Source organism: Lacerta agilis, chromosome 12 (genome assembly GCF_009819535.1).
Source record: "Lacerta agilis isolate rLacAgi1 chromosome 12, rLacAgi1.pri, whole genome shotgun sequence".
Taxonomy (NCBI): domain Eukaryota; kingdom Metazoa; phylum Chordata; class Lepidosauria; order Squamata; family Lacertidae; genus Lacerta; species Lacerta agilis.
The window spans coordinates 55,676,890-55,700,608 of NC_046323.1; the positions used below are offsets into that span (position 1 = coordinate 55,676,890).

General features: G+C 48.4%; 1 protein-coding gene across 1 annotated transcript in view; it reads left to right on the top strand.

The window, feature by feature from the left end:
• LOC117056185 (zinc finger protein 208-like) overlaps positions 1–23,254 on the top strand; it is a 231,917-nt gene extending 208,663 nt beyond the window's left edge. The window contains exons 4-5 of the mRNA XM_033166368.1: positions 3,050–3,063; positions 21,165–23,254. Of these exons, the coding sequence (XP_033022259.1) occupies positions 3,050–3,063; positions 21,165–22,562 (1,412 nt within the window). The 3' untranslated portion in view covers positions 22,563–23,254. The remainder of the gene's footprint in view (positions 1–3,049; positions 3,064–21,164) is intronic.
• The last annotated feature ends 465 nt before the right edge of the window (positions 23,255–23,719 follow it).

Consider the following 23,719-nt stretch of genomic DNA (forward strand, 5'->3'; position numbering starts at 1 on the left):
AGAGCCATCCTGGCTCGGAGTGACCCATCGCCTTCACCATCCATGAATTCCTCATTCATTTTCTGCATAGGTCAGATTGTGTTTATTGTCTGGGTATATTTGACACCTGAATGTTTCCGTCTGGCTGCAACCTCTATTAACAAACGCGACTGGTTTATAAATCCGAAACGGGTTTACCTTCATGCACGTTTTGCTCTCCCCGAAGCGACGAGCAGCGCATTGATACAAAGGAGGGACATAGTTGCAGACCTCCTGCAAACCCACCACCACCACCCCCCGCCTTTGCGGAGAGGAAGGGAAAGGCCCCTCTGCTCCCAAACTTGGGGGTCGCCAGCATGCATGAGCCGAACAGCCCCCCCCCCATGCATCCTCCCCCGCAGCCCTGGGACTCCCCCTCCCCCAATGCACCCTGGGGGAGGGGAAGAGACAGGAGACTCACCAGATCTCAGCAGAGGCCCCCCCGCCCACCGCTTGCAGGAAGTGACTTGGGAGGGAGGGACCTGGCCCCACCCCCACCTTTCTTTCCTGCCCTCTCTAGGAATCCCGCTCAGTTCATTTTAACCCGCGCAAAGCCGGGCGCACCAAGATCACACCCCTCTCCCCCCCCCCCCTCTGCGTTTTCTTTCTTCAGAAAATCCCTTGTTGCAAAACAGAACACTGTATCTGAAGAAGTATCTGAAGAAGTGTGCATGCACACGAAAGCTCATACCAAGAACAAACTTCTCTAAGGTGCTACTGGAAGAAATTTTTTGCTTTGTTTTGTTTTGACTCTAAACAACAACCGCAAGCAACACGTCGGCTAATAATATAAAATATATTGTTTTAAAATTCATAAAAAGAAAACATATAGGTTTCTTCCCGAATTATCCGGGAATAACAGTTCTGTCCTGTCCGCTGCTGTGCGTGGGACACCCTAGCGACGTTCAGAGCATCCATCATCTCACTTTGGGAGGATATTGACTGAGTGTGGAAAGGCATTCGGCTTTCATTATAGTGAGCATTTAAGTTACCACTTCTAAAGAAGAAAGAAGAAAGAAGGCTGATCGCCGAAGAATTGATGCTTTTGAATTATGGTGTTGGAGGAGACTCTTGAGAGTCCCATGGACTGCAAGAAGATCAAGCCTATCCATTCTTGAAGAAATCAGCCCTGAGTGCTCACTAGAAGGACAGATCCTGAAGTTGAGGCACCAGTACTTTGGCCATCTCATGAGAAGAGAAGACTCCCTGGAAAAGACCCTGATGTTGGGAAAGATGGAGGGCACAAGGAGAAGGGGAGGACAGAGGATGAGATGGTTGGACAGTGTTCTCGAAGCTACTAACATGAGTTTGGCCAAACTGCGGGAGGCAGTGAAGGATAGGGGTGCCTGGCGTGCTCTGGTCCATGGGGTCACGAAGAGTCGGACACGACAACAACAACAACAACAACAACCACTTCTACCATTTCTGTTTATGGAACATTTATTCGATTCGCATTAATTTGTGACTCCATGCACATATTATGTTTTCTGTTTATGAATTTTGAAACAATATACAGTATGTCATATTAGCCGACATGTTGCTTGTGGTGATTGTTTTCTCCCTTCAGATCATGTTTTGTTTTTATTTCTTGGCTGGTTCTGAGCTATTCCTTCCCTTGGCTAGAAGAGCCATCTAGACCAATCCTCTGCAAATGCAGAAATCTCAACTAAAGCATCCCTGGAAGACGGACATCCAACTGAAGCTTAAAAACCTCCAATGAAAGAGAGCTTTGAGATTCTCGGAGCTTGAAGGGGTTGGGTAGAAATGCCTTTAATATTGTTATAGATCCGGTGGGGATGAATAAATGCTAGAATGTTGATTGTGGAGATATGGATAAAAATAAGGCGCAGAGCTGTGCCAGACAGGGAATTCCTGGGCTGGCTTACGCAAACCAACCAGGCTGAGCTATGGCTATCGAGAGAACAAAAGCGGGCCATTAACAATACAAGATGCCAAACTCGAATTTGTCCAATCCTCCGAATGCCAGATGCCAAACTCGAAGCGACTGGCATGAGTTTGGCCAAACTGCGAGAGGCAGTGGAGGATAGGGGTGCCTGGCGTGCTCTGGTCCATGGGGTCACGAAGAGTCGGACACGACTGAACGACTGAACAACAACAACAACAACAATACAAGAGAACTCCTTCCCTCTTGCCTTGAGGGGTGGACAAAGACCAGGGATTTGGAAGGCTGCCAGGGTAAATGCTCTGGGAGAGGGCAGGGGAGGTTTCTGAGGAGGAGGAGGAGGGAGAGCTGAGATCAGTCTTGGACTGATTGCATAATTAGGTGAATAAACCATATTTCTTAAAGCATTGCAGTCTCCGCCTTGTCTTCCATTCTCCAAAGGGACACAGACCCTGCGTGTGTGCCTGGGACCCCACGGGCTCTTGCCACAGAGAGAGGGGCTGGGACTCTGCTTTTGTAACAACTACATAATTCAAGAGTCCAGAAAGCCCTGGCAAGGAAGCAGCAGCAGCCAGGGGGTTGTTGGGGGGCTTCATCCCCACTCCAAGTCCTGCCGGGCAGTCCCTTATGTGGACTGCCCCTGTCTGGGGGGGGGGCACTCCTCAGCTGATCCTCCCCATGCAAGGCAAGAGGCTCCCTCAGTTCTCTACAAAGTGTGTGCCTCCGAGCACAGACAGAGAACACCAGCCAGCCAGGAGCCTCCTCTTTCTCTCCTCCTTCTGGGCCAGAGGAGGAAAGAGTACCTGGAGCCCCATCCAAGCAAAGCAACAGAAGACACACACCTGCCCCATCCAGGAGGAAGGCCAAAGGATGTGCCCTTTGGCACTGGCGCCACTTTGCATGCAAGAATGGACAGAGAGCTGGCACTCCAAGGCATCCTGGCAACCAGCCCTAACCTGCCTTCACCTCTGTCAGGAATTTGTCCAATCCTCCGAAAGCCACTGCAGTGGTAGTGAGCTCCACAGATGATGCACTGCTGTTGCGCTCATGTCCTGTTTGCATGTTTCCCATAATGGGCCCCTGTGTAGTCCCTGCTGTACTAGGTGGGCCCCCTTTGGCCTGATTCAGGAGGCTCTTCTCAGGTTCTCATGTACAGGGCAGAGTCAGCAGCTGCGAAAAGAGCCACCTCTGGGCCAGGCATTCCTGGGAAAGGGACTGGAAGCAAATGAGCAACACTCCCAGGAGAAGAGATAAATCTGTTTATTAGAAAAAATATTGGTTACAAATCAAGCTGCAGGCAGAGAAGCAGTATCTGTCACCCCCCTGGAAACCAGGGGCTTGTGGAAAAAGAAGTTTTAACAAGTAATATCAAGAAGCGGCAAAGGACCAGGCGGGGAAGCCCTTTCCAGGAGAGGTCAGATGTGGCAGCTCACAGCCAACTGCAGCCACGATAGAGGGAAGGCATGAATGGCTCTGGATTTCTGCTGGAAACTGCAGAAGAGGACTCTGCCTGCCTGCCCCTCCCCTTGACTGGGAGGGGGCTTCCCCCTGCTTTGTGTTTTTCTAGCAGGTGACATGAACACCCACCAACCTCTTCTAGCCCCAACTGTGGAAGAGGCTGGAATGAGCAGATATGCAGAGAGATATGCAGAAAGGGCAGCTGCTAGACAGCCAGTGTTTCAGCCGCTAAGTCCTGGGTGGGGGCTCCAGGTGAGAAGGGCACCCTGCTCGCTTGCCAGGACAAGGTGCCCCCACCCAGGCAAGCAAGGGGGCAAGAGGAAGGGGAAAGAGGCAGGCATTGGATCCTTCCGCCCCACGGCTCAGGCAGCGTTCTCCTCCTTGGCCGGCTCCTCATATGGAGGGGGCACTTCAGGGTCCTCGAGGGGGCTGTAGTTCTCACAGCGACCCTGGAAGGTGGGAGAAAGGGCAATTTGAGATAAAGACTGACACAGAGCATTTTCATCTCTAAAATAACTCAAGTTGCTGTTTCGCTGCTTCCCGGCAGCTCTGCTAAACAAGTTGAAAGCGTTTACCAAGGTGCCTTCACACAAGAGAAAGAGTGGTGGCCTTTTAAGACCCTGGTGAGCTGTAGGTCAGCCATGGCAGAAGGGCCAGGCCACAGGCAGCCATGCGCTGTCCACATCCCCGGTCGGCTCCTGCAGTTCCTGATACCCCAAAGCTACCCAGAAGCTGCAGCTGGAGCCAAGCAGAGCACAGCGGCTGGGAGCTGGCCCACAGCCAGGCACAGGTTTTGAGAGCCCTAAACAATGGGGACAGGGCTGTTGGAAGGCGCCCTGAAGGCCATCCAGTCCCCCCTTGCAATGCAGGGATCACAGCTGAAGGATCCCTGGCAGGGGGCCCCCCACCCTCTGCTTAAAGGTCTCCCAGGAAGGAGAGTCCTCCACCGCTTCTACTTTGGACCTCTTCCTACGATTGAGCACCAAGAGTGTCATGGATCAGGTCCTGCCTGTTTGGGAGACTCCTCTCTCCCACCCACTGCCCCACCCAGTGAAAGTACCAGGAAGGAGCAACAGAGCCGGCGGAGGCCGTTGCCCAGGCAGAAGATGGCGATCACCAGAGCCCCGATGCAAAGGACGAACAGCAGGATCCTGAGTCCAGCAGCAATTCTCTGGATGGGTGTGGGGAGGCAGAGAGACGAGCACATTTGGGTCAGAGTGAGGATGCAGCATGGCAACATTCCCCCCTCCCCAGAACAGCAACTGCTCCCTTGGGGTCTGGAGGGGTGCCAGCCGCCCCACCCCCACCCTCCACCCCCGGGAGCAGCTCAAGACATACAGGAAGCCCCCACCCATTGCATGCATTGCAACCAAGGTCTGGAAACAGGAGATCCATCACCCCAGGAATCCAGTAGATTCTCCCCTCCTCAAGGCTGCCCACCGTCCTGGCTTGGATGCATAGACTCATTTGCCTTTTTATCCCACCTCCTTTTCTCCTTCCCCTGCCCATTCAGTCCCCACAACAGCCCTGCGAGGAAGGGAGGAGAGGCAGAGGGAAGGCAGCGACTGGCCCAAGGCCACAGCAGTGAGAGCTTCGTGGCCGAGTGGGAGGACTTGAACCCTGCCCTCTCGCAGGTCCCAGTGCGGCACTCTGACCACTAGGCCACACTGTCTACCCCTCACCACAAGCCAGACAACTCACCCAGAGATTCTGTATCATCTCCTCACACCGCTGGACCCTGTCAGTGTCCTCAGGGATGGGGGTGGTTGCCCCCCATGGCTGGTAATAGCCGTCCTTGTACTGGGTGCTCCTGCAGAAATCCGCAAGGGAGTAGGAATCGAAGTTGAGGCTGGGCAAGTCCGCCTCACCGGCTGCCAGGGCCATGGAGCAGGCGACAATGCTGGCCAGGTGGGAAAAGGTGGCCAGGTGGACCTGGGAAAGGAGAGTGAGGCCCAGCCGTGAGGAAGAGGGAAGCAGAGTGGCTGGGGAGACCCGGCCAGATGGGGGGTGGTATAAATAATAAATTATTATTATCATTATCATTATAAGCAGCCCCAGCAGCCCCCTCCCCTGCCTGCAATGGAAGAGCAGCCCCCACCCTGCTCACTTACCCAGCGGCCACCGCGTCTGTTGCCCACAATGGAGAGGACACCGGCCACGAAGAGCTGGGGAGAAACACAGAGACAACCCTCAGGGCTCCCATTGAAGTCCACTTATTGTCACTGGGCGTGTGGCTTAAAGAGTTTTAATTTGATCAATGTTTGACTGTTTCCTAGTGATTGATTTTTCTCTGATTTTCTCATTTTTAACTGTGAGCCGCCTTGAGTCCCACTAGGTGGGGATATAAATCAATATAAATAATCATAATCATAATGAACATTATATCTCTAGGATTCTGCGATTCCTACCCCTGCCTGTACCATCTTCTCTGCCAATCTGCTTCCTGCCCTTTCGTGCAAATGAGGAACTGGGAAGAAGCAGGCATCCTCTCCTCTCCTGCCCACCTTCCCCAGCAACCGCCATTCAGAGGCCTTGAGGTTGCTCTCCGTCCAACACCAGGTGTGCTCCTTCGCCTGCAATGGCTCCGCATCCCAGAGTGACACCCCCCATGGCCGCAAACACAACACCTGGCCTCTCACCTGAGCCAGAGGGGGAAATGGGGTGGACCTGCTGCCTGGGCTGCTCAGGTAAAGGCAGCCAAAACCTCCAAGTGGGTGGAGTGACTCCCCAATGAGGAAAGGTGGCAGCATTGAGGGCTTTTAAGTTTAGAGAAAAGGCGAGTTTGAAGCAACGTGGTAGACGTTTATGAACTTATGATGGCATAGAGGAAGGGGACAGAGAAAAGGACTTGTCTCTCTCTTGTGGCACTAGAACTTCTGGCCCTCCAAGGAAGCTTGGAAGATTCAGGACAGATCAAAGAAAATCCTTCAGGCGTAGCAGAGTTCAACAATGGAACTCCCTGCCACTGGAAGCAGTGACGGCCGCCAACTAGGGTGGCCATAAAAGAGGACTGGTCTTCAGAACGGTGGAGGCACAGCTGAGCCGTCTCAGCTCGTCGTCATCCATAATCCTCTCCTCCTCAATGGATGTGTCCAATCTCCATTGAAAGCTGTCCAAGATGGGGCCCATTGCTGCCTCCTGAGGAAGTGAGTTCTGTAGTGTTCATACCGGATAAATAAGGAATAAATAAATTGCCTAAGAACATTGTGAAAGTCGAGCGGGACATTCCGATACCCATATGCGGTTGTGCTTGAGTGCAATGCTCCTTACTGGTTTGGCAGCAAAATATGATTTTCTTATTTATCCTACATGACCTGAATCTGGCTGTATTAATTGGCTGTGTCTTAAAACTCCATTGCTGGCTAGCAACAGAGTCACGTCTCTCTTTTCCAATTTGGTTGCTGTTTAATTTACAACTGCATGGCAATGAGTGTATCTTTGATAACCTCAGAGCATCTGTCCCTTTTGTCTCTTTGAAGTATATCTGCTAACATCCTGGAGGCCTGTGAAGTGTCAATATGGCCAGGATGCTTGTTTTTTCACTTCCTCCTATCAATCTTGTGTCTTTCTTCTACCTGATCTTGGAATGCTAATTACCTGTAGCTAGGGAAGTTAGTTACTGGATCAAACCAGTTTTCTGCTAAGTTCAAAGATTCTTTGTTCTCCTCATGGCCACATGGCCTGTGGGGGGAGTTTGCTCTGGACACTGTGATTGGATGATTTGAATCTTGGAAGGCGGGTTTTTGTGTTCAATAAAAGTTCCTGGATGAGAGCAAGGGGAAGCTTTTTCCTTTCCCCCATTCTCTCAGACAGGTCGTTTGCTGGTTCAAACTTCCTTGTCTTTTCTCTATTCTTTAAAGTCACGTGCCGTGGTAATTCAACTGAAAACACCACAGAGTTCCATAGTTTAACTTCACGTGCTGCGTGGAGGAGTTTCTTTGATCTGTCCTGAATCTTCAGTCTCCCTGGGTGTCCACTGCTCGCATTAGGAGGGAGAAAAAATTCCTCTGTTCCCTTTTCCCAGGCTGTGCATCATTTGACAAAGTCCCACTTCTCCCTCGCCTTTTCTCCAGGCAGGTTCTTCTGAAATCCTTAGGGCCAAGGGATGCCTGCAAGGGAACCCCCGCCCCACCCTTCCAGAGGAGCAGCGCCAGGACTCACCACGCCCCCTGACCAGTAAGGGCATCTATTCCAGATTGGTCGGAATATCCAACAGCCATAATAGCCAGTCCCTAGGCCAAGGCTCAGGATATACCCGATGCCAATAGTGACCAGTCCGAGCAGGATCTGTGTCCCCTGCAAAGCAAGAGAGACAAGACAGCAAATGAGGGACAGGGTCCAGCACATGCCCCGCCCCCACAAGTCACCCCCCTCAGAGCAACTCCAGCCCCACGCAGAGCTGCCAGGCCAGGAGGAGCTGTCTCTGAGCATGCACAGAGTTCCATGCAGCCAGCACTCAAGCATCTCCAGCAGTGTGCATGCGTCCCACTCCCCCCAGCTCTGAAAATGCTCCCCAAGCCCCAGAGCTGCCTCCCTTCTGGGCCCAGAGCAGCAACTTCCTGCAACAGAGGGATTTTGCCTCTCTCCACTTGGAGACTTCCCACCTTCACTTCAGACTCAGCTGCCCCCTTCCTGCATCACAGGGGGGGGTGGACTAGACGGCCCTTGAGAGACCCTTCCGACTCTGCAACTCTCTCTTTCCTGCCCTTCCTCACAGCCCGGGCCCCTCCCCTCCTGCCCCCCCCCCACAGCTGGCCTCTTACCCCCAGCACTTTCTGCTCCGCGTTGCACCCAGCCCTTGTCGGAGGGGCAGAGAGGCCCTGGGGGTCCTTGGGGCCAGGCTTGGGGGTCTGCCTCCAGGCTGCCAGGGCCTTGAGGAGGGAGCCGAGAGAGGACTCCTGGGTGATGTTGACGTGGATCACCGTCTTCTCTGCGCCCTCCGCCCCGGACACATTCACGGTGCTGCTGCTGCTGGCCATGACGCCTCCTTGGGACTCACAAGATGCACCTGGAAGGGGGAGAAGAGAGACAATGGGGGGGGTCAGGAAGGAGAAGAGGGCAGGGTCTGCCTGGAGGGAGCCTGAAAGAAGAGAGAGAGGGGTCTTTCTCCCTCTCTCCTAACACTGGGACTCAGTGAGGACATCCCAGGAAGCCAAATGTGGGAAGATTCAGGACGAATCAAATAGAGTCCTTCTGTGCGGTAATACGGTGGAACTCCCCGCCACAGGAGCCAGGGATGGCCACCAACCTGGATGGCTTTGAAAGAGGATTGGGCAAATTCATGAAGGAGGAGGGAATAAGTAGTTGGAGTGGGGGCAAGAAGCAAGGAGAATTTTGCAACACAAAGGTGATGGCGGCAAGGGGACGTGTTGAACCAGAGAAAGGTGGAGACAAATCAGCTCTGTAGGTGCGGCGATTTCTGCACTGCAAGGGGCTGGACTAGATGTCCCTTGGGGATCCCTTCCAGCTCCATGCTTCTCTATTGCATGGAGCACTGTCAGGTCAGCCTGCTCCGTGGAGGGGGGAGGATTCGTGGAGCCAGGCCAGTGGGCGATGCAGGCTGGGGGAGGTCCCCCCTTCCGCCCAACCGAGGGACAGGAGCGCCTTTGGGTGCTGGGTGGCCTCATTATGAGGGTGCGAAGGAAGCGGCGCTCAGCTTACAATGTTGGGGGGCAGACCCATGGACGTAGCCGCAATTTATGCTGGAGGGAAGGCTTTATGTTAGGGGGTGCATAACCTCAGTTAGCTAAGTACGGTATTTTTATTGATTTACTTGATTGGAGAGGCACCCATGAGCAGACCCCTCCCTCCCGCAGACTGCTCCCGCACCGCCTTGGGGCTTAAACGGGGGCCGGATTCGAGAGCTCTTCGGCTCCCCGGCTTCGATTCCTCTTCGCTTGCCGGGCGGAGACCTGGCCCCTGTCCAGAGAGCCCTAGCGGAGGAAGGGCAGAATCCAGATTCTGGAAAACCCCTTTGACTAAAGGAACAAGGAAGTTTTTACTTCCTTCAACGAGGTGGTTTCGAAGCCGTTTGCAGCAGCCCCGTAACGACCCCCCCCCCCTCCGGTCAGGCACAGAGCTAGGGAGATGGGGGTGGGGGGAGGCGCCTTCTCCGCCCGGTGCGGGGGAGATAAGCTGCGCTCTCCAAATAACAGGAGTGAGACCCCTACGCAACTTTTAAAAAATACAAATAAATGCCGTTAATGCCCCCCCCCCATATCAAACAACGGCGCCAACTTCCAGCAAAGCGCCCCGCCCTATCCAGTCCCCCAGCACCTTTGTCCGACGGTCTTTCCAGCTGGGTGCGCGTAGTCGGGGATGCTGCTACTGCTGCTGCTTTCGGGGTGGCAAGCCCTGCGCACTGAGCGCAACAGCGGGAAGAGAAAACGGACTTTGTCGCCTCCCCGGAAGCGCGCAAGGTTGCGCAACGGAGGAATTTCTGGAGCGAAGCCCGGACTTGCTCCGGGAAAGCACTGCCTGCCTCGTCCCAGAAAACTAGGGAAGAGACCTGGAGGCAGAAGGGGCCCGACGACCAGATGCCTCTTTTGGGAAAACCCTGAGCAGGATCCGAGCTCTTCACCTGCGCGTCCCAGCATCTGGGATCCAGAAGCATTGCTGCCTCCATGAATTGCAAGAACTTAAGAAGAACCTGCTGGCATCGTGCTCTCACAGTGGCCAGCCAGATACCTATATGGGAAAACAGGACCCGAGCAACCAAACAACGCCCTCCTGTGCTTCCCAGCAGTTGCTATTCATTAGGGGGCAGGCACATAAGTACAGGGGCCTCATTTCCAAAAACCACTAAAACCCTGCAAAACACAAACACGCTAAAGCCTGCCCCCCCATCCCCGCTTCCCTCCCCCCATTTTATTTATTTGCATTTCAAATACAATTCAAAACTCTTAACTTCTTCTACTAGGCCTACTTTCAAAGATACAAACATTATTGGACTTCCCTTCCTCTCCTTCCATGGCTCCTTTTATAATCCACTCCCTCCCACATCTTAGTTTTCCAATGCTTTCTCTTTTACTCTTGTTCTTACTTACACTGCTGAAGTTACTAGCAGCCTGCTAAGTTAATTGTCTGTTATAGCTAATAGTTTGTTATAGTTTTTCATGTAATATATATATATCCTGTCCTCTTATTCCACTGGTCATTCCTGTGAATTCCACATATTCCAACATCTTAAGGAGCCACTCCTCCAAGAGATCGGAAGGAACCCCTTGGTCTTCTGCCAAGTTCTGTCTGTCCTTATTAGAGTTGCTGGCAAATCCTACAAAAGGAAATACCGTATTTTTCTGTATATAAGACTAGGTTTCCCCCCTAAGAAAATAACGTCAAAAATTAGGGGGCATCTTATACACAGATACATCTCCCCCCATTTTCTTATATCTGAGTCCCCCCCCCAAAATAGGGGACGTCTTATACATGGGTGCGTCTTATAGACGGAAAAATACAAACTATGGTACTTTGTTCTAATATTGAGTCTTGCTAGGAACCATGGCTGGACTGCACCACAAAAAAATAAGGAAGAATGAGAAGTAAGACTCTAACCCTCTGAAAAGAAAACTTACAATGCAGGCAGCTGAAGGGTTTTCTGTGAGATGAAAGAGCCCAATTCCTCCTTCCTTTTTGTGTTTCCGGTCAATGAATGAAGTCAGAACTGTGATTGACCCAGTGCAATTTCTCCACCAGGCTAGAGGGTTGTTGTTCAGCCGTGTCCGACTCTTGGTGACCCCATGGACCAGAGCATGCCAGGCACCCCTATCCTCCACTGCCTCCCACAGTTTGGCCAAACTCATGCCAGTCGCTTTGAGAACACTGTCCAACCATCTCATCCTCTGTTGTGCCCTTCTCCTTGTGCCCTCCATCTTTCCCAACATCAGGGTCTTTTCCAGGGAGTCTTCTCTTCTCATGAGGTGGCCAAAGTATTGGAGCCTCAACTTCAGGATCTGTCCTTCCAGTGAGCACTCAGGGCTGATTTCTTTAAGGATGGATAAGTTTGATCTTTTTGCAGTCCATGGGACTCTCAAGAGTCTCCTCCAGCACCAGAATTCAAAAGCATCAATTCTTCGGCGATCAGTCTTCTTTATGGTCCAGCTCTCACTTCCATACATTACTACTGGGAAAACCAGAGGGTGCGTGTACTAAATTGTGGTCCTCAAGAGCTGCTCTCCTTCCCACTCTCACTGCAGTGCCCATTTCTTTCCTGCTTCTGTCTCGTTTTCTAGCACTTGGAATCTCCAAAGTTCTAACAAAGTTCTAACACTCCCACCCCCACACCAGGATCACTCTATCTGGTTGATCTAAAGTAAAATCTAAACACCACCCTCATCAATAGTCCAACACTTTATAGTATTTCATTGACAACATAAGAGGAAAAATGACTCTTCGCCAGGCAATGTTGACTGTTACCTGTTAACTGCTCTACCCTTTCCCCTTTTCCCGCTTTTGCTTACACCAATTCATGAACCAAGAACTCAGACACTGACCACTAATAATGAACCATATGTTGAAGGGATTATCGCAAACTTATTGTGCTACTACTGCTTTAAACCTGTTAAATTAACGGACGCTAGAACATATGTGGTGAAACATTTTAAAAAACATATTGCTCGCCCGCCGCCACTTGTAACGCCCGCTGCCGGCTTAGAAGTACGTCCACGCGACGTACCTCTTGCTTGGCATTGCTCGCCCGCCGCCACTCGTAATGGCTGCTGCCGCTGAGAAGTGAGTGCACACAAGCGTGCACCTGCCAACAGTTTCGCCCGGCCGCCCGAAGTCTCTGTGTTCCAAGTCCCAACGGCTGTCCGTGGGGCACACGCGCAGTAGCGCAATCCCACGGACACAGGGACTGGACGCAGAGACACTTGCACTTTATTAGTATTGATTTTTGCATAGATGACGAGAAGACTTGGTCTATTTATTTGTATCCTTTATTACTCCTATGATGTTTGTTTATAAAACCTAATAAAAAGCCATTCCAAGAAGAAAGGATCATCCTGGTTTCCTCCACAGAATCCTGGGAACCATAGTTTGTAAAAGGTGCCAAGAGGCTAGGAGACACTCCCAAGTGCAGTTTAACAATCTGTCCTTTTTGCCAGGGAACTCTGGGGATTATAGCTGGTGGGAGAGGGTCTCCCAGCAACTCTGAGCAGGGGAGGGGAGCTGCCTCTTTCGCCCCCAACCCCCCCCCCCAGCTTTGCTTCCTTCCCTGCAGGGCCTCTCCTGCTCCCTTGCATTCCTTGGATGGTGAGACCTCCAGTGGTTCTCAGCAGGGCTTTCTGTTCCGTTTCAGAGGATCCTCTGGACACCTGAGAAGTTGCCCTGCCTGATGAATGAGCGGGGGAGCTTCTATTGAAGGACAATTCGCTTGCATCTGGAGGAACTCAGCATCAGAACAGATGCCCTGCGGAATCAGGCCAAAGGAGTCCCCACTCTGCTCCTTGCTCGACCCCCATGCATGATCTGAACAAGCCCCCCATGCATCCTCTCTGGGACTCCCCTTCTCCCCATTGCACCCCCTAAGAGGGAAGAGAGCAGAGACTCGCCGGATCCTAGGAGGCGCCACCTGGGCAGCGCTTGGCTTGCAGAGAGAGACAAAAGCCAAGGAATTTTGCTCTGGAGGACCTTCTCTCCCCCGCCTTTATTTCCTCTCCTCTCTTTTCTAGGAATCAGGCGCGGCTGCTTTTAACCCTTGCAAAGCCGAGACACGAAGCTCCCCCCCCTCTCTCTCTGCACTTTCTCTCTTGAAAGCAGGAGCCCAGGAGGAGCCCCGTGCATTGCGCACACCCAGAGGGAGGGAGGGGTGAGCTCGGCTTTGCAAGGGTTACAAGGCACTGGTCTGCATTCCTAGAGAGGACAGGCAATACAGGAGGGGCAGGTCCTCCATTGCAACAGCTCCCCCCCCCCCTCCAGTCGCTTCCTGCAAAGGGAGGCTGGTGGTTTTTGTCTGTCTGCGGTGCAAGCGCTGCCTCCGTGGCGCATTCTGGGATCTGGTGAGTCTGGGGGAGAAGGGGGGGGGTCCCGGGACTGCAGGGTGGGTGTGCTGGGGGGGGGTCGCTGCTCAGCTAATGTGTGTGGGGACCCCCAAGTCTGGGAGCAGAGGGTCCTGCCCTACCCCTTTATGAAAAGGAGGGGACGTGTTTGCAGGAAGCCTGCCCCTCTAGTCTTCCTTAGGATCCCTAGGCTGCTGCTTGCTACTTTTTTTGGGGGGGTGTCTCTGGGTCAGGGGGAAAAGAGCATGCAGAGAAGACTGGTAAGGATCAGCCACAGGGACGAGCAGAGGCTGCAGCCGGACGGGGCATGAAATATATGCAAAAGATAAAAGGAAAACCTGAGCTGTGCAATCCATCAATAAGGAATGCGGAGAGGTGGAGGGCCGCCTCTGCCCGAGCTATAATTCCCAGATTTCCCTGGCATGAAGCACAAATTCTTAGAATCCTTTTTTTTTGGCGGGGGGGGGGGGTTGTCTCTTAGCAACCCTCAGCACCCTTAACTGGGAGACCCTCTCTCACCAGCTCCCTCTGCCTGGGCTATAATTCCCCAGAGTTTCCTGGCCAAAAGATTGAATTGCTCAGACACTCTTAAGGGGGTCTCTCCAAGGAACTCTCAGCACCCTTTACAAACTACAGTTCCCAGGTTTCTGTGGATGCAGCACAGAGGGGGGGGGCTGGGAGTGTGTGTTGTTGTTTCTTTGAATAACTTTTTATTGGATTTTATGAACAGGCATCATTGGAAGAATAAAGGATAAGGGAAAACAAAAGACCGAGTCTTCTCTGCGTCACAAAAATAGCACAATAAATTGGCAGGAATATCTGCAACGCGGGGTTCGTTATTATTGGAGTGTCTTGAGTTCTCAGTTCATGAATAAGCTAAAGCAGAAAAGGGGGAAACAGGACAGAGCAGAGTTAAACAGATAACATTGAGCATCTTCTAGCCAAAGGCCTGGCCAGGAGGTCAAGTGTGAAAAACAGCCATTTTTCCTCCTATGTTACCAATGAAACAATATCAAGTAACTGGTCTATTGATGAACATGGGTTCAAAGTGAAGATAGTAGCTTATGTTTAAATTCAAATTTAGATCAACCAGGTGCAGCAGCCCAATCCTGAAGGGGTGAGGGTGTTCCTGGGGGCTTTTTCTCCTTTTCATGATGCTGTGTGTGTAGCTTAGTGATGCAAAAACCTGGAAGGGGGGTCATAGCGGTAGAAAAGGAGGCAGTTCTTCAGTTTTTGGGGGACCTAAGTTAACCCCTGGTATGAGCACCTCAAATTGGGCCCTGAAATGAATGGAACACCAAAAATAGGAATGAAATGTGTTTTCAAGGGTTGTTGAGGAGATTCAATGAGGAGGGGCAGATCTGTGGAGGCCACCTTGAGCTCTCTGGAGGAAAAGATGGGATAAAAATTTCGTTAATAAGGAGAGGGAACCCAGCCGATAATGTGGTTGCTCCATTTTGGACCAGGTTGTGAGCTGTTGTAGCAGAACACACTGCTAGACACCGATTAATAATGCGGCAGACTCACCCCGCTAACTGCCCCCCATTAAATATACTGTAGTGGATTCACCGCTTGGCAGGCCAGTGACATGAATTTCTGCAATTTACCACAGGCTACCTTGTGAGGTTCTTGTGTGAGGGAAAACTTAGTGATTTGGAGTCTTAGGAAAGAGCTGAACGAACAAGAACAGTTTTATTTATAAAAAGAAGAGGTTTGTGAAACAAATTGGGGTCAGGAGATGCGTTCTTTCAAAAAAAAAAAGTTAACATTACTTAAACTAAATATAAAATGTCACTGTAGTATATGCACAGCTTTTCTTAAACTTCTGTTGCTAAAAGCTCACTTGTTGCACTTCAGTTGCAAGTTCACGTTTCTATCATAGGAGGTAAAAGAATTAACTCACTTTCTGTTCATTTACTTAGTTATGACCAGGGTTACACTTAAATAATTTTAATACAGCACAGCTTCCTTCTCAGCCTAATACTTTGGTTCCTGAGCGAGGGGCATTTTTCGTCCTTCCCCCTCTCTCATAGCCACCCCACTCCTGAGGGATTTCCCACAGACCCAGGGGATCCTCTCAGGCCTTGTTCTTGGTTTGGGGGGTCTCCTTTTCCTAGGACATCTCTCTCCTGACTAGAAGGAGACCCTGGTTTAGTCCGTCTTCCCACAGCACCTCCACTGGGTCGTTTTCCTATCTAAACTGTGAGGCTCCTTCTGGCTAGAGAGAGTCTCCTCTCAGATCAGAGCCAGTTCTCCCTCAGACAGAGCCTCTTTTAATAATAATAATAATAATAATAATAATAATAATAATAATAATAATATCCCCCTCTCCCCTCTCAGATCTGGCCCTGTCCAACTTTCCCTCAGAAAGAGCTCCTTGGATTTTCCCTCCAAAAGGGCTGGCAGCCAATCAGAAAGAGAGGGAGAGAGAGAGGCTCCCGCCCTCTGGTGGAATCTGGGAGGTGCTGCCTCCCCAGAGTGTCCCTCACAGTTGCCTTCAAGGGCGGCTCCACATGGAGGGTCTTGCGAAGCTGATCTCAAGTGGGGAGCCCCATTGCCTCGTTCCCTCAGCCCCCAAGGGACAGTGGCTGGCAAAGGAGCTGGAGCTGAAAATGGGCCCTGCTCCGTCACTGAGGCCACCTAAACCTCCAGGGGCCATGTGGGACGCAGGAAAACACCCAGGAATATATGGCGGCGGGGGGGGGGGTACGCTATGTAACATCATCATTAATAATAATAATAATAATAATAATAATAATAATAATAATGTTAAAATTGATTACCTGTGCTTGACCTCATGTTCCCAGGACAGTATACGCCAGGCATAGGCAAAACTTGGCCCTCCAGATGTTTTGGGACTACAACTCCCATCATCCCTGATTGCTGTTCCTGTTAGCTAGGGATGATGGGAGTTCTAGTCCCAAAACATCTGGAGGGCCGAGTTTGCCTACGCCTGGTATACACAATATTAAGCGCAGTTTAAAACCACTTGCAATCACAGAAAGAAGATGAGTCCTAATTCACTTGTTTTTAAGTGGTGTCCATTGACCCCGCCCACTTGGCTCTTAGGAAAACAACAACAACAACAACAACAACAACAACAACAACAACAACAACAACAACAACAATTATTTATACCCTGCCCATTTGGGGTAACCCACCCCATTACCATGTCTTTCGAGTGTTGCAGGTTCCATGTGCTAGAAAACGAGAGAGAAGCAGGAAAGAAATTGTCCCCAAAGTGGGGGTGGGAGAGATCAACTTTTGAGGATCCCAAGGTTAGGACCCCCACTCTAGCATAGTGTCCAAATTACGCTCTGTAGTTGATCGACTCATATGTCAGTCACACTTCTGACTTTGCTCTTTGACTGAAATTACAGAAAGGCAGGAACAACCAGGCTGCTTCATCTCACAGAAATCTCTTTAGTTGTCTGCATATTTTGCATGGTCACTTTCTTTCCAGGAGGGCTGGAGGATCATTCATTCATTCATTCATTCATTCAGATCTTCAATAATTACAAACAGTTATCAAACAACTAACATAAGAGAATTCTGAAGGATCTCCTGAACTTCCCTCCTCCCCTTTGTGGGTCCTTATATTAATCTTTTCCTCCTGCATCTTGTCTATTATTCCAAATCTTTTAAATCTGTTATACCCAAAATTCAACATTAAACCAGAAGTGTTATTCTAATCCTACTAATAATTTTAGTTGTTTACAATGATTTTTAAGGTAAATTATATATTTCCCCCATTCCTTATTAAAATTTTGGTCTTCCTGGTTTCTGATTCTTCTGGTCATTTTTGCCAATTCGGCATAGTCCATCAACTTAATCCTCCATTCTTCTCTGGTATGAAGAAGAAGAAGAAGACTATCTTCTTTCCATCTCTGGGCTAATAACATCCGAGCAGTAGTGGTCACATACATAATCTTTTCTGATCTGTTGGAATTTCAGCACTTAGAATTCCTAAAAGAAAAGCTTCGGATTTTCTAGAAAATGTTATTTTAAACATTTTTTTTTCAGTTCATTATATATCATCTCCCAGAATTATTTTACTACATTACATATGCCTTCTTTTTCCTTACATTACCAGCATGTATTTGACCTTGTTTTGTACATTGTAGCTAGTTTACTGGGAGTTAAATACCAAATATACATAATTTTCATAAAATTTTCAAAGTATAACATGCTTCAAATCCCAGCTCCATAGCTTCTCCCATGCTGTAAGTTGTATATTATATCCAAATTCCCTCACCCAGTGTATCATAACTGATTTAACCTGTTCATCTTTCATATGCTATTCCAATATTAATATTTTAAAATTCATTTATACATTTTTGAAAGCAATTTAGTCTTGTTTCTCAACATTTTTTCAAATTTAGAGGTTTTATTAGGAAAACTGTTCTTTTTACCTATCTTAAATATATCATTTAGCTGATGGTATTGTAACCGATCAGTTAATTATTCTCTTATACTCTCAAACCTCTTAAATCTTAGTTGATATTCTACTTCCATTAACAGTTCTTTGTAAGTTGCCCAGTCATTTCTCATATTGAATTTTTTCAAAGATGCACTTTCTGTGGGGAAAGCCACCATGGTGTTTTTTGTTCTAATAGATTTATATATTTTTCCTATACTTCATAAACCAATTTTCTTACTACATGATTTAGCAGAGCTCTGGGTACTTTAACCTTCTTGTACCACAAAAATGCATGCCAATCGTATCTATTGATATGACCTTCGAGATCTAAAATGTCAGAGTTTTTTTTTTAAAAAAATATATCCATTCCCTTACCCAGCTTAAACAGGATACTTCTTTATATAATCTTAAATCCGGCAGGGAGAATCCCCCTCTATCTTTAAAATCTATCAAAGGAGGGCTAAAGAATTACTTCTTCTTCCTTCCTTCCTTTATCAAAGAAAGCTCAGACTCTGGGCTGTGGTGGAATCCAGCCCTGGTTTCTAGTAAGACTCAACCACGCTTGCTCAGGCAACCTTTTTCTTCTCCTGACCGTGTATTAGTCCTATAACAAAACAATGTATTTACTTTGTAGGATTTGCTAGCCCCTCTCATCAGGACAAACAGAACTGGGCAGAAGACAAAAAGATTCCTTCCAATCTCTTGGAGGCTTCCTGAGAACCCAGATGGATGAGCAAGACTCAGCTGGCCCAGAAGCAGGAAGAGGCCATGCCATCGAAACTGAGAGCAGTGGGGGATTATGGGAAATCTCTGTGCAGAAGATCCTGGGTGAGGAGGACATTCTCTGCTCAGATGTGCAGAGCCAGCGGTTCAGCCAATTCTGCTACCAGGAGGCCGAAGGACCCCGAGAGGTTTGCAGCCGACTCTACCGCCTTTTCCGTCAGTGGCTGAAGCCAGAAAGGCACACGAAAGCTGAGATGCTGGACCTGGTGGTCTTGGAGCAGTTCCTGGCTGTCCTTCCTCCGGAGATGGAGAGCTGGGTGAGGGAATGTGGAGCGGAGACCAGTTCCCAGGCGGTGGCCCTGGCCGAAGGATTCCTCCTGAGTCAGGCAGAGGAGAAGAAGCAGACAGAGCAGCAGGTGAGAGAGACTTTCCTCTGGAAACCCTTAAGGGGGTCTGAATGATTTGGGAGTTCCATAATTTTTTTGTCTCTGCCACTCCTTTTCTAATCTTTCCCCTCAATCTCTGTTTTGAATCCTTGTTGCTGTATCAGGGAACGGTGATCTTTGCAGAAATGGGCCCTGATTCCTCCGAGGCAAAGAGGACTGCATTGGACACCAGAGAAACACCCCTGGGTAAGATGGAGCTTTTTCTCCATTTGGTCACATTCTTTGCAATCTGTGGGTTCTTTTTGAGGATACTTGGGGTCAAGAGCCTAAAGGAGGGGATATGTATTTTTGCACAACTAAAATACGAAATGGGTACCAACATCAAAATGCACTCCGCTGGAGGCACTTTTTCGAAGGCCTGTTTGTAGTTAGAGATGCACTGCTTCACCTCTGAGAGCACACCATCATGGCTTCCTACTTACCTTTATCCCTCGCAGGTGACAGAAGGATGCTGGCAAGACCTGCTTATCCATCTTTTCATGGTGGCAAAGGAGTAGCAGCAGCTGTGGAACCAGATCAGGTGGGAAGAAGGAGCATTGTGGGAAAAGAGGCTGAGGGGCCGGGCAGCCAGGGTGCCTCTGGGCCAGGATGAACCTCTCTCCTCTTGGCTTCTGCCAAAGCTGCCGTTAACAAAGGCTGAACATGCCATTCAAGGAGCTTTATGTGCTGAGAATAATGAACAGCTGCCTCACCTTAATTTGCCTTCTGAGTGCTTGTAGTATCATTTACCACTGGTTGCAATTTTATTTATATATTAATCATTGAATGTGAAAATAGTTATACCATACAAAACAGTTGCCAGGAGTCACCTAAGCAGCCTCATCAGTTGCACAATGGAGCTTCTCCTCACTCTCCTCCTGCTCTCTGTGCCTCCACGTGTCCCTTGAAGCTTTAGTGCGCCAGGAGGTTCCCCACTACAGAACTGCACATGAGGAGAGTAGAGAGCGAAATGCTTGCACAGACAGAATGTTTTGTAGAATACAGTGTGATGTTTCACCCATTAAAAAATAGATTAATAGCCATCATTAAAATACAAAGTAATAGAATTACATTAAGACATTAAAAGAAGCATCCATAACTAAAATGTGCAGCAAAAAAAGAAAGAAAGAAAGAAAGAAAGAAAAATCCATTAAAACAACACAGCAATGAACAGTCAGAAAATAAGAAAGGCATTTGTAGTGGATAATTGTTATGCTATCTTAGAAGAGAAATTTTCTTTTTCTTTTAGGGTCCTGTGTGCTTTGAAGATGTAGCTGTTCATTTCACAGATGAGGAATGGGCATTGCTGGATCCAGACCAGAGAGCTCTGCATAAGGAAGTCATGGAGGAGAATCGTGGGATCATGGACTCGCTTGGTAAGGCTCCCTGTTGGATCACAATATCTGTTTTGAAAATCAATATATATCTCTGTGTGATGAACCTCTATATTTTGATGGGGTTCAATACTGCCACCAACAGCATCTGGGATTCTGACAACTCTACAGCTCACCTTGAATGCACAGCTATCTACTGTTGAGTCTGCAAATCTTATTCTCCCAGTTATGCCTTTTAAACCACAATCAGGTTGGTCTTAAATGCCTGGCCCTTTTTATAGGCTTCAGAATTATAAGCGAAGTTGAAGTAGCTCCCTGGCAGGGTTTTTTTGTTTTGTTTTTGCTTGTGTTGGCTTTTGGTTGATCAAAGATTCCATGATGTGGCCAAACAACATCCATCCTAGAAAAGAGCCAGGCTTTTTGAATCTCAGGTTCCCATAAGTATCCCTGTTAGTGCAAGGTAAACTAAGGCAGTGAACCCTGTACTAAGACCTCACATCTAACCCCCTTCAGTACTTAATCTATCACATGTGTTTATGAGCATTGTTCAGTAATTTGGGGCTCCATTTCTTCCCGCGGCTCTAATCCATTTCTCTCTTTGTTACAGGTAATGATGATTTGGAAATTAAGAACGAGGGAGACTGCGATGACATCCACACAGTGGAAAAGCAGTATCAATATTCAGAGTTTGGAGAGAGCTACAGTCAGAGTTCCCATTCAACTTCCCATCAAATAAATCCCATTTGGAAGAAACTCTATCAGTGTTTGGAATGTGGAAAGAACTTCACTTGGAAGAAAAGCCTCACGTCTCATCAAAGAATTCATACAGGGGAGAAACTATATTACTGCTTGGAATGTGGAAAGACCTTCAGCGAGAGGGGCAAGCTCACGGCCCATCAAAGAATTCATACAACAGAGAAACCATATCAGTGTTTGGAATGTGGAAAAAGCTTCAGTGAGAGGGCCAATCTCATTTCCCATCAAAGAATTCATACAGGGGAGAGACCATATCAGTGTTTGGAATGTGGAAAGAGCTTCAGTCAGAGCACTCATCTCACTTGCCATCAAAGAATCCACACTGGGGAGAAGCCCTATCAGTGCTTGGAATGTGGAAAAAGCTTCACCTGGAAGAAAAGTCTCACTTCCCATCAAAGTATTCATACAGGGGAGAAGCCATATCCATGCTTGGAATGTGGAAAAAGCTTCAGTGAGATGGGCAAGCTCACGGCCCATCGAAGAATTCACAGTGGGGAAAAAGCATATCAGTGCTTGGAATGTGGAAAGAGCTTCAATAAAAGCGCCAATCTCACATCCCATCAAAGAATTCATACAGGGGAGAAACCATATCAGTGTTTGGACTGTGGAAAGAGGTTCAGTCAGAGTGCCAATCTCACAACCCATGAAAGAATTCATACAGGGGAGAAACCCTACCAGTGCTTGGAATGTGGAAAAAACTTCAGAGAGAGGGGCAATCTCACGTCCCATCAAAGAATTCACAGTGGGGAGAAGCCATATCAGTGCTTGGAGTGTGGAAAGAGCTTCAGTAAGAGTGCCTATCTCACATCCCATCAAAGAATTCATACCGGCGAGAAACCCTACCAGTGCCTGGAATGTGGAAAGTGCTTCACCTGGAAAGAAAGTCTCACTTCCCATGAAATGATCCATACAGGGGAGAAACCCTATCAGTGTTTGGAATGTGGAAAGAGCTTCAATAAGAGCACCTATCTCACATCCCATCAAATAATTCATACAGGGGAGAAGCCATATCAGTGCTTGGAATGTGGAAAGACCTTCAGTCGGAGCACCAATCTCACGGCACATCAAAGAATTCATACAGGGGAAAAACCATATCACTGCATGGAATGTGGAAAGAGCTTTACCTGGAAAGAAAGTCTCATTTCCCATCAAATAATTCATAAAGGCGAGAAACCATATCAGTGTATGGAATGTGGAAAGAGTTTCAGTGAGAGTGTCCATCTCACTGCCCATCAAATAACTCATACAAGGGAGAAACCCTACCAGTGCATGGAATGTGGAAAGAGCTTCTGTAAGAGGGCCAATCTTACTTCCCATCAGAGAATCCACACTGGAGAGAAACCCTATCAGTGCTTGGAATGTGGAAAGAGGTTTAATACAAGCACAAACTTCCGCCGACATCAAAGTATTCACCGTGGGGAGAAACCATATCAATGCTTGGAATGTGGAAAGAGCTTCAGTCAGAGCACCCACCTCACTTCCCATCACAGAACTCACAAAAGAGAGGAACAATATCATTTCTCGTAGTGTGGAAACAGCTTCAGTCAGAACATCAATCTCATGACCCATAAAATAATTCATATAGGGGATAAACCATATCAATGCTTCTAATGTGCTAAGAGCTTAATTCAGAGAATCCATCTCACTTCCCATGAAAGTTCTTCCAGAGGAGAGAATCATAAAATTGTAGCAATGGATCGACCCTGAGGTTCATTTGCCCCAATCCCCTCAAGGCTAGAATCTCAGCTAAAATATCTCAGACAGATGGCCACCCAATCATTCTGTGGGAATTCCCTTCCAATGTTGAATAGCTATTATGGTATTGTCTGAGTTCTTGTCTGATGTTTACTTGGAATCTCCTTTATTGTTACTTTAATCCATGGCTTCAGGTCCTGCTCCCGGAGCAAGAGAACACAAGTTTTCTCCATGTGACAGCCCTTTTGATCTCAGAAGACGGCTATTGTATCTCGGGCTCCATTTGTATGTAAAGTTGTATGCACCTGTATCAAAGTAATTCATAATGATAAGTCTAGTATAATAGTAGATTTAAGGTACTGTTAGCTAGGGAGGTGGGGCAGAGTGAGTTTGGAATGCTGGGGTGAGAGGTGATTGGCTGAGTTTCAAAGGAGGTTTGAATAAATACGGTGTCTGAAAAGTAGTCATAAACAATGAATGAAACATTAAAAATATACAATCAAGCTGAACAATTTCCACAACAATTGCAAAAAGATCTAAAATAAATATACAAGGGGGGGAAATGTAACAGCAACAACCTCCCCACCCCAAAATCCCTAAGCTCCAGAGCCTGTTCACCAGGCTCAGCTTTTGCAGCTGGAGTCAGTCCATCAGTCTGGGCCCTCCCATGCCAGGTGGGAAAAGGCCTGCAAGGCTGAGAGCAGGTCTTCTGGAGATGGCCAAGATGGTCTCTGGCCTCATCAGTAGAGACGGTTAGAGGGTAGAGTAGAGTGTGAGAGGTGGTTGTTGTGAAGCAGCCTTGGTTAAATTAGGAATAGAGGAACAGCATTATAATACCTGTTGTTACAGTTGTAATAAAGTGACAAAAATGGAAATGGGGGCATTTGAAAGCATTCGTTTATGTACACAAATTTTCATTGAAACCTTTGTTTATTTTTAAAAAAATCAGTTGCATTCCACTACACACCTCCTCCTTTGCTACATTAGGG